General features: G+C 41.7%; 3 protein-coding genes across 3 annotated transcripts in view; 2 read left to right on the forward strand and 1 right to left on the reverse strand.

Annotated features, from left to right (window-relative positions):
• Window positions 1–59: 59 nt before the first annotated feature.
• Window positions 60–6702, forward strand: Pmar_PMAR023063 (2-hydroxymuconic semialdehyde dehydrogenase, putative; the record flags this gene model as incomplete). The annotated part of the gene is made up of 13 exons (XM_002772216.1): window positions 60–134; window positions 346–463; window positions 516–656; window positions 1081–1222; window positions 1945–2120; window positions 2565–2705; window positions 3366–3457; window positions 3508–3645; window positions 4190–4313; window positions 4890–5000; window positions 5577–5726; window positions 6102–6210; window positions 6624–6702. The coding sequence occupies 13 exons, from the start codon at window positions 60–62 to the stop codon at window positions 6700–6702; spliced, it is 1596 nt and encodes a 531-aa protein (XP_002772262.1).
• A 337-nt stretch (window positions 6703–7039) lies between these two features.
• Pmar_PMAR023064 (hypothetical protein) lies at window positions 7040–12111 on the forward strand (the record flags this gene model as incomplete). Its single annotated transcript, XM_002772217.1, has 17 exons — window positions 7040–7084; window positions 7128–7268; window positions 7719–7781; window positions 7967–8041; window positions 9138–9223; window positions 9366–9447; window positions 9739–9842; window positions 9889–9988; window positions 10128–10251; window positions 10305–10358; window positions 10400–10494; window positions 10544–10630; window positions 10679–10813; window positions 11366–11488; window positions 11535–11687; window positions 11734–11863; window positions 12038–12111. 17 exons carry the CDS (start codon window positions 7040–7042, stop codon window positions 12109–12111), a joined length of 1671 nt encoding a protein of 556 aa, XP_002772263.1.
• Window positions 12112–13044: 933 nt separating this feature from the next.
• Window positions 13045–13401, reverse strand: part of Pmar_PMAR023065 (hypothetical protein) — a 1165-nt gene continuing 808 nt past the window's right edge. The window contains exon 3 of the mRNA XM_002772218.1: window positions 13045–13393. Coding sequence (XP_002772264.1) covers window positions 13116–13393 — 278 coding nt within the window. The 3' untranslated portion in view covers window positions 13045–13115. The remainder of the gene's footprint in view (window positions 13394–13401) is intronic.

Below are 13401 nucleotides of genomic sequence, written 5' to 3' on the forward strand. Positions count from 1 at the left end.
TAGTTGAGCATGTGCACATTTTCCCCCACACAGGTCTTCAGTATTCCTTATTCCCTCCTATGGCTGACCATAAGATCGAATATCATATTCCCTCGTCAACGCCGTGGGTGAAAGAACTGGCTAGGAAGGATATGGTAAGATTCGAAATAGGCGATGAAATTTGTGAGGAAATTATTGTTGCTTTTACCCGAAATTGTATGCACATGGTCAACTACATGTGTTGGTGACAGTATGAAAATTTTTCGGGAAATTCTTGTTGTACACTCCTATTCGGAGGAAGCCTTTGATCTCAGCTGAGGAAAGCGAACATATATTCCTACTCCAACACTGAAAACAGTTTTTCAGGTGACTACTGAATCAAGGGCAGGCGTAGAATATGTAGTTCTACCTCCTAATGTTCCCAGGCGGGTTTCTGTTGATGATGCAAAACCAGGTTTACCAATAATAGAGAATTTCGTCGATGGTAAAGTTGCATCGCTCCGCTGTAATGGTGTGATTTGTTTTGTCATTTTTAGGTGTTACTGTGAGTAGTGGATCTAGGTTGTTGCTCGAAAATGTTAACCCAGCTAATGGTCGGGTTGTTGGGTATGTTAGAGCCTCGGTAGTGGATGATGCAGTGGGTGCGATAGAGTCGGCTCATAAGGCCTTTCTAGGAGGTAGTGTGTGTGTTGGTGGCGTCGAAGTACAGGAGGATCGATACACCCGTGAAAATAGTAGTAGTAGTAGTAGGAAAATACGTATCCTTTCTAGGAGGTAGTGTGTGTGTTGGTGGCGTCGAAGTACAGGAGGATCGATACACCCGTGAAAATAGTAGTAGTGGGAAAATACGTATCCTTTCTAGGAGGTAGTGTGAGTGTTGGTGGCGTCGAAATACAGGAGGATCGATGGATCTGTGAAAATAGTAGTGGGAAAATATGTATTTTTTTCCGTAATTTTCGTCGGTTTTCGTGCACTTTTACCCGAAGTCGTATGTAAATTCTCATGTTTACGAGTGAGCAAAATCCGAGCAAAACCGATATTCCAATAGCTGAGGAAAAAATGGAATTTTTTGGAAAATATTGCGTTTTCTGGAATTATTAGGAAATTGGTCTAAAATGAGCCGAAATGGAAGAGCTGAAGTTCTCGAGAGGATTGCTGATCTCGTCGCTGAAAACAAGGAGAAATTAGCGGCTTTGGAAACTGAGGACACGGGCAAGCCGTTGAGCGTGGTGAGTAGAGATGCGTTGAGGAAATGCAAGATTTGGCAAGATGAGCAAGATTTACGGGTATGTTTTCAGTCTCGAAATGTGGACGTGTCGCGAGTTGAGGAAAATTTCCGTTATTTTGCGGCGAAGTTGCGCGTGCAAGAAAACTCGTGTAGCTCTTTGAGACCAGGTAGGCTATTATGGTGAGGAGGCTGGTTGGGTTGGCAAGTGTTGGAGTAGGAATATATGTTCGCTTTCCTCAGCTGAGCTCAGGAGTTTCCTATACAGTGTTGGAGTAGGAATATATGTTTGCTTTCCTCACCTGAGCTCAGGAGTTTCCTATACAGTGTTGGAGTAGGAATATATGTTCGCTTTCCTCACCTGAGCTCAGGAGTTTCCTATACAGTGTTGGAGTAGGAATATATGTTCGCTTTCCTCAGCTGAGCTCAGGAGTTTCCTATACAGTGTTGGAGTGGGAATATATGTTCGCTTTCCTCACCTGAGCTCAGGAGTTTCCTATACAGTGTTGGAGTGGGAATATATGTTCGCTTTCCTCACCTGAGCTCAGGAGTTTCCTATACAGTGTTGGAGTGGGAATATATGTTCGCTTTCCTCACCTGAGCTCAGGAGTTTCCTATACAGTGTTGGAGTAGGAATATATGTTCGCTTTCCTCACCTGAGCTCAGGAGTTTCCTATACAGTGTTGGAGTAGGAATATATGTTCGCTTTCCTCACCTGAGCTCAGGAGTTTCCTATACAGTGTTGGAGTAGGAATATATGTTCGCTTTCCTCACCTGAGCTCAGGAGTTTCCTATACACTGCTATTAGTAATTTCAGATGTGCTCAGCTATACCAAGAGAAGCCCTCTGGGCGTATGCGTGCTGATCGCGCCGTGGAATCTGCCACTGTATCTGATGACATGGAAAATAGCTCCTTGTAAGATCGCTACTTTGGGCGGATTCACAGTGTGTGTTATTGAGCAACTCTCATGCATCGCTCCGCTGCAATTCTGAAAATATTTTTCCGTTATTAACATGTGTTATTTTTCCGAGAGTAAACTATATCGCATATACAATGTAACAATGGCTATGAACATATGTTGTGATGAAAGTATCCGTTTGGGACTGTGATGATAGCGACAACTTGTTCATTATAATTTGTCCTACAAAATAACACACATTTGCATATCAAATTTACACATAGGGATCGATAGCGAGCGAAGATATAATGAGAGACTCTATTATCTTACTTATGGTTTTTCCCCTTTTTTTACCTTTCTTTTTTTCCTTTTTTTCTATGTTTTCACTTTTTTTTACCTTTTTTTACTTTTTTCTGCCGTTTTTCACCTTTTTTCTGCTCTTTTCTACTGTAACCATTCAGGCATTGCTTCGGGCAATACATGTGTATGTAAGCCCACGGAACTGGCGTCGTCTACTCTGGCTGAGCTCGTCAAGCTGATATCATCTGATGCGACGATAGGACCTAAAATGAGAGGAGTTATTAATGTGGTTAACGGCAGAGGTAAAAATATACCCTTTAGAAACTAAGCGGATGATGGAATTTCTTCACCCTAGTGATGTGAAAAACACTAGTGAACAAATATATTTCACGACTAGTGCATATCACCGAGAATATTGGAATTTTCACAGAGTATTACGCCACTTCGCGTACGAAAGTTTAAGTACAAGAGTATAACTACGGACTCAGAAGCAACTCCGAAGAGAGCAGCTGAGCCGAGGCATGCGTATATGTTGAGGATACTATGGTATCCGTGGAGTAAAATTATTGTTGTACATTTACATTGTGTGCGAATTTGATATGCAAATGTGGAGAATGTGCGTCGTTTTTTCTATTCCGGGATTATTGATAGTGAACAACTTGTCGCTATCACAGTCTCGAAAGGTTACTTTTATCACATCACATGTTCATAGCAATGTTAACATTGTTTATGCGATATAGTTTAATCTCCGAGAATAACACACATTTGCATATCAAACTATAACATAAGACTATAGTAAAATATTTGATAACTAACTTGTCGCCATTCGATGCATTACAGTGTGATCCGAGTCGTCACGCAAATGATTTTTTCTACAAATTTTTCATATTTGCATATCAAATCGGCACACCTGTAGTAATATGAATATGAAAACATTCGCTGTGAGCATTCGCATTCAGCAGGTGAAGATCTCGGCGCGGTTCTGTGTACGCATCCTCTGGTGAGAGCAGTGTCTTTTACGGGAGGAACTACAACTGGTCGGAAAATAGCCGGTGTATGTGGAGTTTGGTTTTTGACAAGAAAAGTGTGTATATATGTCGTCAGTTAACGGGGCCGCACTTGAAAAAATTATCACTCGAGCTCGGTGGGAAAAATGCAACGATAGTGTGGAGGGATGCTCCTATCGAGAGCGAACAGATGATGACTGCTGTTGTTCGCAGTGCATTTGCAAACTCAGGCCAGGTAGGATTAGGTCTGCTAGAGTCGTATTTTTGCTGATTTCTGCACTATATATATGTTTACTTTTCTCAGCTGAGCTCAGGAGTTTCTCTACTAGTTGTAGGAGTTTACGTACGAGTTCGTATAGAAACTACTGTGGAAAATATGCACATATGACAATAAGAAAATGCTGGTGAAAATTTTGAATTATCCGAATTCATATATAAACTCCTCAGCTGAGAAGAGCGAATATATAGCTCAATACTACGTGTATAGGAAACACTAACGAAAAATTCCTCAAAATTCTCCAACACATGTAGTTGACTTTCCATGATCAATCTTCAGTTCCAGAAAAACGCTGCATTGCTTAAAAGTCTGTTCGCTTTCCTCAGCTGAGCTTTAGAGCTTCCTCACTAAATATGCACGCTACTATACGAATACATAGAAATGTACGGGAATTGATTAGAATTGCCAAAAATTTCCTCAGAATTTTCATCTTGTCATCAACATTTGTGGATTGCCATGCGCATATTTTCCTACACTAAAGAGTTTATTATTGGATTCTCAGATTTGCTTATGTGGTTCACGTCTGCTGGTGCACGAGGAAATTTATGATCGATTCACTTCAGCGTTCGTTTCGGAGGCTGCTAAGCTGAGAATTGGAGATCCGCTGGAACCTACTACTACTACTGGTGAGCAGTCTGGAAAATATGCATATGGTCAACTACATGTGTTGGTGCCAATGAAAAAATTGTTGGTTTCTGCGCACTTCACTAGAATTCTATAATTAGTGAGGAAACTCCTGAGCTCAGCTGAGGAAAGCGAACATATATTCCTACTCCAACACTGTATAGGAAACTCCTGAGCTCAGCTGAGGAAAGCGAACACATATTCCTACTCCAACACTGTATAGGAAACTCCTGAGCTCAGCTGAGGAAAGCGAACATATATTCCTACTCCAACACTGTATAGGAAACTCCTGAGCTCAGCTGAGGAAAGCGAACATATATTCCTACTCCAACACTGTATAGGAAACTCCTGAGCTCAGCTGAGGAAAGCGAACATGTATTCCTACTCCAACACTGTATAGGAAACTCCTGAGCTCAGCTGAGGAAAGCGAACATATATTCCTACTCCAACACTGTATAGGAAACTCCCGAGCTCAGCTGAAGAAGGCGAACATATATTCCTACTCCAACACTGTATAGGAAACTCCTGAGCTCAGCTGAGGAAAGCGAACATATATTCCTACTCCAACACTGTTGCAGGTCCGCTAATCTCGCGAGAACACGCCTGGAGAGTTCATAACTTTGTTCTCTGGTCGTTGCAAGCAAACCCCGGCGCTAGGGTTCTCCTGGGCGGCCCTGATGCATATGATGGTAAGTTGAAATGAAGTTATGGGAAAATACTTCACAAGAGTGAATATTACTACTATTATGGAGATTATGTGATAGTAGTTTTACTACCCATGATACTATAGCGATGGACATTGAATATTACAGTATAGACATAGTCTAGATAGATGATAATAGGGTGTGGACAAGTGGGAACTGAGACGCGATAATTGGGAGAGAAATTTGACGTATAGTCTTTAAAAAAAGGTAGTTGACGTAATGGCGATGTTGAACAATGCAGTGCGTGTGAATTTGATATGCAAATGTGTGTTATTTTTTCCGAGATTAAACTATATCGCATATACAATGTAACAATGGCTATGAACATGTTGTGATGAAAGTACCCGTTTGGGACTGTGATGATAGCGACAGCTTGTTCACTATAATTTGTCCTACAAAATAACACACATTTGCATCGATCAAATTTACACGTACTGTGTTAGCTATAAAGAATCGAATAGATTGGGGACAGAAATTGTGCAACTCTATGACAGGCACAGCATTTTATCCGATAACCATTTTGGAAGCTGTTGATCATGCCTTTGTTGCTGACAAAGTAAGGGGAATCTATTTTTGAAGAAGTTGATATTACTTGTTTTCAGGAATTTTTCGGCCCGGTTGTTAGTGTGCATAAGTTTTCCACTGAGGAGGAGTGTATACGTTTGGCGAATTGCTCGTGTTATGGTCTGGCTGGCTCAATTTGGATAAAAGGTATGCGAATATTTCTGATATGTGGAGGCTGCAGCAGAAGAATTCATGTCGGCAATGGAGTTCCACCCGTTTTACGTGAAGTGGCGTAAAACTCCGTGAACAACGCGATAGTCGCGAAATATGTTTTTCACTAGTGTTGTTCATATCACTAGGGTGAAACTGCATTATAGTGTTGATAGAATGATCTTCTCGGGGCAATTCGAAATCGAAATTTTGGGTAGTTATAAAACCAAATTTTTATTCGGGCATGAACTCTTTGAATCAGCTGAGGAGAACTGGAATCAAATTCGGGAGAAAATAGTAAATGTTATTGTTGAAATGCTCTGGTAGAATCTTTAGGTTGACCGATGAAGATTCAGATAAGGTCCACTTTAGATTTCTCTGTTGCTCATCGACTAGCCCGAGATATTGATACTGGTATGCTATGGATTAACACGTGGATGGAGAGGGACCTCAACACGCCTTTTGGAGGAGTTAAGCAAAGGTGGGCTTTTGGGAGGGCCGTTATATAATGGAGTTTCACGACCGTGATATGAAAAACACTGGTGACGTACATAACGTCAGATGCTATGCTTTCTAATTTGCCTAAAAATGAAAAAAAATGGAAAAATGAAAAAAAGAAAAAATGAAAAATAATAAAAATTAGATCTTATTTATCTGAAAAATGAAAAAAATGAAGAAATGGAAGAATGAAAAATAATAAGAATTAGAAAATCTAATTTATCTAAAAAATGAAAAAATGAAAAATTGAAAAAAATGAAAAAAATGAAAAAATGAAAGGATGAAAAATATTAAAAATTAGAAAATCTAATTCATCTAAGAAATGAAAAATGGAAAAAAATAAAAATTAGAAAATCTAATTTGCCTTAAGAGAACATTCATTATTCTGTCTTGTAGTGGCCTCGGTCGTGAAGGCGGAGATTACTCTATGAGCTTCTATTCCAAGGAAAAAGATGTTACCATGAGTTTGTCGTAAGTGATCGATATTGTGTTTCCCTGTGTTCATGGTCAACTTTCGTGTTGTTAATGTGAGGTTCGGTTCTACTAGTGTGAGTAGTTTGGGGAGTTTTATAGATTCTGGTGGATTTGATCGATACAAATGTGTGTTATTTTGTAGGACAAATTATAGTGAACAAGTTGTCGCTATCATCACAGTCCCAAACGGGTACTTTCATCACAACATATGTTCATAGCCATTGTTATATAGGAGTTCCACCCTAGTGATATGAAAAACAACAGTAGGCAATATATTTCACGACTACTGCATATCACCGAGTTTTACGGGTGAAAGTCCAGTGTTGTTTTATTTCCTAATGCGACACACTATAAACAACCCTATAGTTGGAATGCGACCACATGTAAGTCACTAATCGTTGCTAACATCTTGTAAACTCTTGGTAGGTCGTGGAGTCGTTGAAAGTTCCTGTGATCACTCCTGGTTTGAAGTTATCGGAACAGAATAATAGATCTAATTCGGTGTCTACTGATGGGAATAGGAGCAACAGATTGCAATTGCCGAGGAAACAGTCGCATCCTGAACGGGTGAGTGTGTTATTCTCATATTCGAAATGGAAAATTTCCGCTGAATTTTTCACCTAAGCATTCTCATTATAGTCAACTTCTGTAGAATTTTCTTTATGGTGTATATATTATTTTCTGGAGTGTTGGTAACAATAGGAAAATTTTGAGAAAATTCTGGGAAATTCTTATTGGTTTCTGTACCCTTCTACCCGCATTCTATAATTAGTGAGAAAACTCCTAGGGATAGTGAACATATATTCCTACTCCAACACTGATTTCTTGGGTGGTAGAGGACTCTTAGGAACAGTTTGAGATTTATATTTGGTTTCCTCAACTGAGCTCAGGAGTTCCCTCACTATATTCATGAAATTTACATATGACTAAACGGACAAGTGTACAAAAAAACAACAAGAATTTTCCAAAATTTCCTTAAAACTTTCATATTTTACCAACATTTTTGTCCATTTTCAGGTGAGAACTTACAGTGATGATACCGGCGAGATGCACCTTGAACTTTCGGAGGCTCTACTCAAGGTGAGTTGGAATACGACCTCACTGTGATAAAAAATGCACATGGTCGATCACATGTGTTGATGGGAATGGGAAAATTTTGAGGAAATTTTCGGGAAATTTTTCCTGATTTCTGTGGAGTTTCTAACTCGACTCAGCTGAGGAAAGGAGCCAACTCATATTGCAACCGTTATCGGTGTTTCGATCAGATGCCTTTTTTCGACATCAACAGATTCAAGCTACCGCAGCAACCTGCTACTATCCAATCTGACGTTTCTCGATGCGTAAGTAGTTTCCTTATGAACGATGCTCTGTAGGAATTGAAATCAGGTCCTGTGTCGCGCCATACTTCTGAATTTCGGCGTGGAAGACTTTGACAACATCGAAAGACCCATGGGGCATTCGGATCTGTGCCGCCTACATGAATTGCATTACGTAAGGCATTCACAATGTTTGATAAATCTACCCTAGTGATATAAAAAACACTAGTGAAAAATATATTTCACGACTACTGCATATCAACGCGAATATCGCGTTTTTCACAGAGTGATACGCCACTTCACGTAGAAAGGGTGAAACTCCAGTGTTGAGAATTCCCAGCTGAGCTCACGAACTTCTTCACTACGTATGGGAATTTAGGCAGAAGCGTACCGAAATAAATTTCCTCCCAGAATTTTCGTATTGTCACCAACACATGTAGTTCACAATATGCATATTTTTTCGCATTGACAATACGTAATAAATGAATATAATCAGTACTATAACAACCCTAGGCTAGCAGAGCAGATGAGCAGTAGCTCGTCGAGGAAACAGATTCCGCGTTGTTTGAGACGGTCGCGGGTTCGATTCTCGGCGAGGGCATTTTTCCGTTCGCGGCCAATACACGATAAAGGGCGGGTATGAGAGTATTTTAATATCTTTGTAGGGTACATGAACTACACTCTTCCGAATGGTATGTGTCTCGAGAGCTCAACTGGTGTAGTCGTTGAGAAATAATTAAAACGAATGAACGTAGTGAAAATACGCGAAGTGACGGTATATGTTCCGCTCACTTCCGCACAAAGAAAATGAATAAAATTGACAACTGTTCCGTCGCAAGGCGCGAATATATTCGAATTCTCGTCAGAATTCAGCAGAATTTCATTCAGCAGAATTAATAGACATTGGAAGCAACACGTGAGGAAGGTCTTTGAAATCTTAGTTTTCATACTGGAATCGTCTTGTCTCGAACACAGCGGAGCGAAGTGTTTCACGATGTGCATTTTTGTTATTCACATGAGCAGGTACGACTTTATCTCTATCAGTTGATTCTTTCGGGAGAGGCTCCGGGAGTGGTATGGAGTATGGAAATTAGAGTGCTCTCATTTGCTACGTATTCAGGGAAAGCAAAGGCTAAAGCAGCTCCGCGCTAAAGCAGTTGATCGACTGGAAGCCCTGGAACGACCACTTATGACTTTAAGTGGCGGGTAGGCGTGCTTGCGATAGCACTAACAGGCTCGGGAGTTTCCTCAAAAATTATACACGACTCTGGCTAGAATTGTTTGAGAATTTCCTCATCATGTGTAGTTGACCAAATGCTGGCTCTTAGTGTCCTTGCCTACACTCTAGGTACGTCGATGGTGTTATCGCTTGCGCTCGCCACCACCATAAGAATGCCGAGGATGAACTCCTTCAGGAAGGTCTAGCCAAGGTGAGTACAAGTTGTCGGACTTTAGCGCGCGCCCGAGTAATCGATATGGCTAGATGTAGCAATGTGTGTTGAGTTAGGATTTTTACCGACGGTGCGTGCGGACGATAGTGAAGACAGCTATCTTTAATCGATCAATGCTGTGTGGGATGCTGTACGCAGAACAGACGGGTTCTCAAATATCCCATCAGAACATTTGCGTGTGATATAGGTATACGAATTAGCAGTTTATGGTCTTTTTATGAAAAAATCATGCATAAGAAAAACGCACTCCTAGTAAGTACTGTTTGTCAGATTGAGAGGGAATACAGGCGCAGCATCGCTCCGCTGAATTCTGAATCGACGGTGCGCTCGCGTTCATCTTCCCCTAGGGGAATCCGCAGGAAGAAGACTTCTATGTGAGAGAAAAAATAGATTTGTGATTGCGATAGCGAATGGTGACAGGTTCGTGCCGGATTCGAGTTTTGCTGAATGGCATGGCTCAGCTGAACTTGTACAACAGCAAAGGTTGAAGGAGGCGATGAAGAGGAGTAGCGAAGCTCATGTAAGTCACTAGTTATAGAAGTGTACAGAAAGTAACAAGAATTTCCCAGAATTTTCATGTTGCATATTTTCCCACACAGTGGTGAGTAGAGCCTCCGAAATGCCTTTCACAGCCAAGGTTTTATGATGTGATTTTACAGACACTTTGGGTGCGAATGGCGTTGGAGGCTGATGCGATGGAAGAGAAGGAGCGTGCTGGGTGGATTCAGCGCTCGCAAATGCGGAAAGAAAAAAGGGAACGCAGCGAAGAAAGAGTGAAAGCGAGTGAGCATTTGAGCGGCACATTTTACATCTACTTGTTATTATTTTATTGTCAGAGATCGCCGAGGTTAGATCGTTTAAGGCTGAGAACTCAATCGATTTGAAAAAATGTGAGAAGCTTCAGATTCGATTTGAAATGATTTTTATGCAGTGCAATATGAACGCGGCAAGTTCCTCGCTGAGAAAAGGGTCCGTGCGGAAGTTGAAAAGTTCAGAGTGGACGTCCATGCAAAAAAAGAGACCGAGGTGACGACTACTTTCCTGTTGTTTGTTTGCGTTGTATTCGCATTTTCAGATTAAACGGTTTTTCACACAGTACACGATACGTCTGCGAAAACGGTTATTGCCTATAGCATGCCGGTTCAGTCTTGATAAGGGCGCAGTAAGAGCCGCGATGAGCATGTAGTTGAGGCCTCCTACTATTTCTCAGATGCTACATCGGTATATGGCCTTGGCCACCTGTCTGGCTAGTTCGAGAGCGCTCGATATCTCACATTTTCAGTCGGCTGTGAGCTGCTTACAAGCTGCTGGAATATGGTGTCCACGCGTGCAAGCTTTAATGGAGGTGAGCTTACTTTCGGGTTTTTGATGGTATCTGCTAGATACTATCTAGTCGTAGTTGATTGAATATTTGAGAGCAGTGAATGGGAAACTGAATGGTGTTTTCCTGAGCATTTCTTGTGTGTGAATTTGATCGATGCAAATGTGTGTTATTTCGTAGGACAAATTATAGTGAACAAGTTGTCGTTATCATCACAGTCCCAAACGGGTACTTTCATCACAACATATGTTCATAGCCATTGTTACATTGTATATGCGATATAGTTTAATCTCGGAAAAAATAACACACATTTGCATATCAAATTGCCACGCACTGTACATGTAGTTGTCATCGAACTTGAGCAAAGCGCTCTCTCTCACACATTGATGCTATCGAGAACCTGTTAATATAATCTAAAACAGGTATATTGTAGATAATATATAATAAAATACAAAATATGGTATTAATAATTAGGTAATCGGATATTATAAATATATCATATTTGGGTAATTTCTTTATTCAAACGTACATTCTTGGTGAAAAAGTTGTTTAGTTTCTCCATGTAGTTTGCCTCAGACGGACTCAGCCGAGAGAGCGGAGCGAAGGCGCAGTTCACTGCAGAACCCGACAGCGGCATCAGCCGCGAGATCAGCTTCTGCAGCTTCTATTTTCGAGGAGTACGCCAACAGGTCGCCCCGGGTAGGAGAACTGATTTGGTCGTGTTATGTGATGCTCCCTTGTGTAGGAGTCGGCGACTTCTAGCGGGGGAACGATCGAAAAACAGCAACAAGTGGTTTCGGGCGCGCGCGATTTGCAACAGCAACCACAGCCTGTACAAGAACTACAGCAAAGGGAGTCGGTGAAAAAGGCGGAGCGAAGCCGTCAAAGTGTGCTCGAGGTGAGAAAAGTCGTGAAAGTTGCTCTCGATGAAAATTTATTGTCAGACGTTTTCCAACCCTCCAGCTCCTTACACGGTCCACGGCCAAGCACAACCTAGGACCAGGATGACTATCGGAATACCACTACCTTACATGGGGACTCCATCACCACCAGTATGGCAACAGGCTCCATTTGGTGAGTTTCCTTATCACAAAAGTCTGCTTTTTTTCTCTCTGAGGGGTTAAATTTTCTCGATAGGATCAGTAGGTAGTTCAGGAATGTTCGGAAGAACGTTGTTCACTGGTTTTATCAATTCATAATTTTCCAGAGCTCACTTGTTAGTGTTGAGATTCATAGTCGACTGTTCAGCTCCCTACAAGCCTTTCCCTACTGAGGGTTTCAACTTCCCTGTGAAGCCGATCTCGAGTGCGGGGCGCTGGTAGCAGCAGTATTTATCATTATTATCTTTATCTGTGTTCATCCTCCATGCGTTGTCCTATGTTATGCGATGTGAATTTGCACAGGTGTGGAGTTGTAAAGTGGGGAGAATTGTCCTAATAACAATTCAGTGAATTATAATTAGGCCAATTTTTGAATTGAATTCACATCAAGGCACGCTTCACCGCATCGTATTAGTTATTTGGGAGTGTTGGGTGAGACTGAGTGTTAGCCAACTAGGCAGCAGAGGGCGGTGATAATACCGAACCTCACAACACGCCGTGCATTGGCTTAACACCACAGTCACATTGCCTAGCACGCACTGCATGCCACGCAGGCACATAGGCAATGTCCCCCAAACAACTAGTAAAGGTAAAAGCAAAATTCCAGGGTGGAACCGGCTCGAGAGGCTCCTGGACAGCCAGATTGCTGTCACTTCAGTCTCGACCGGTTGCACCACTTTCTGGTTCGGGTCGATCACAATGGCGTGCGCCACGCACGCACGAGCGATACTTGTTACGCTTGCTTGAATTTGCCCCATGCAAGCCTGGACCTTCACAGAAAAAATATTGATAGGAGACGATTCTTACGCCTTGCTGAGGTCGAATATTATCAACTATAAGTGAACTCGAGGCAATGGTTGATGGGATCTAGATATTCTATCTACAATCACACTCATGAATAACATCGAGATTGCAGTGATTGCTATATGATCTTTGCAGAATCGATGATATTCCGGAGCGCAAAGACACGAACTAATATCAACATGAGCATCAACTGGGGTGATGAGTTGATTCAACTCATTTCTCGGTTTCCACAATGTCAATGGAGGATGACACTTCACCTGAATAGTTACTGATTCGACTACACCTTCACCATTTATAGCATTGAACCGCGCCTGATGAGGTCATAAACTTTGAACATAACACGGTAGATGCGAGCTCAACGAGAATACAAGATTACTACAAAAGCGAATTATGTCAGAATAGAAAGGACTATAAAACAACAACTATAATACTTCACCAAACGGACTAGAGTAAACAGTCGGCTTGGGCTTAGGAGGAAGGTCGTGAACTGGTCGCGGGTCCGCAAGATTCTCCCGCACTGCGAAGGTTTTTGGAGCATACACAGGATGCTGTAGAAAATCATCAGCAGGCGTTTTCTTCAAAGGCGTCTGATTAAACTGCCGAGTGCAAGCAGGAACGTCTGTGGGAGGCGGTGCCATGAGCTTCTCGTCGCTACTGAGCTCTCCTGTTCGCCACGCTGGTCGTTCACCAGGGAGCTCACCTGAAAAA

This window comes from Perkinsus marinus (genome assembly GCF_000006405.1).
Source record: "Perkinsus marinus ATCC 50983 genomic scaffold scf_1104296961726, whole genome shotgun sequence".
NCBI lineage: Eukaryota > Perkinsozoa > Perkinsida > Perkinsidae > Perkinsus > Perkinsus marinus.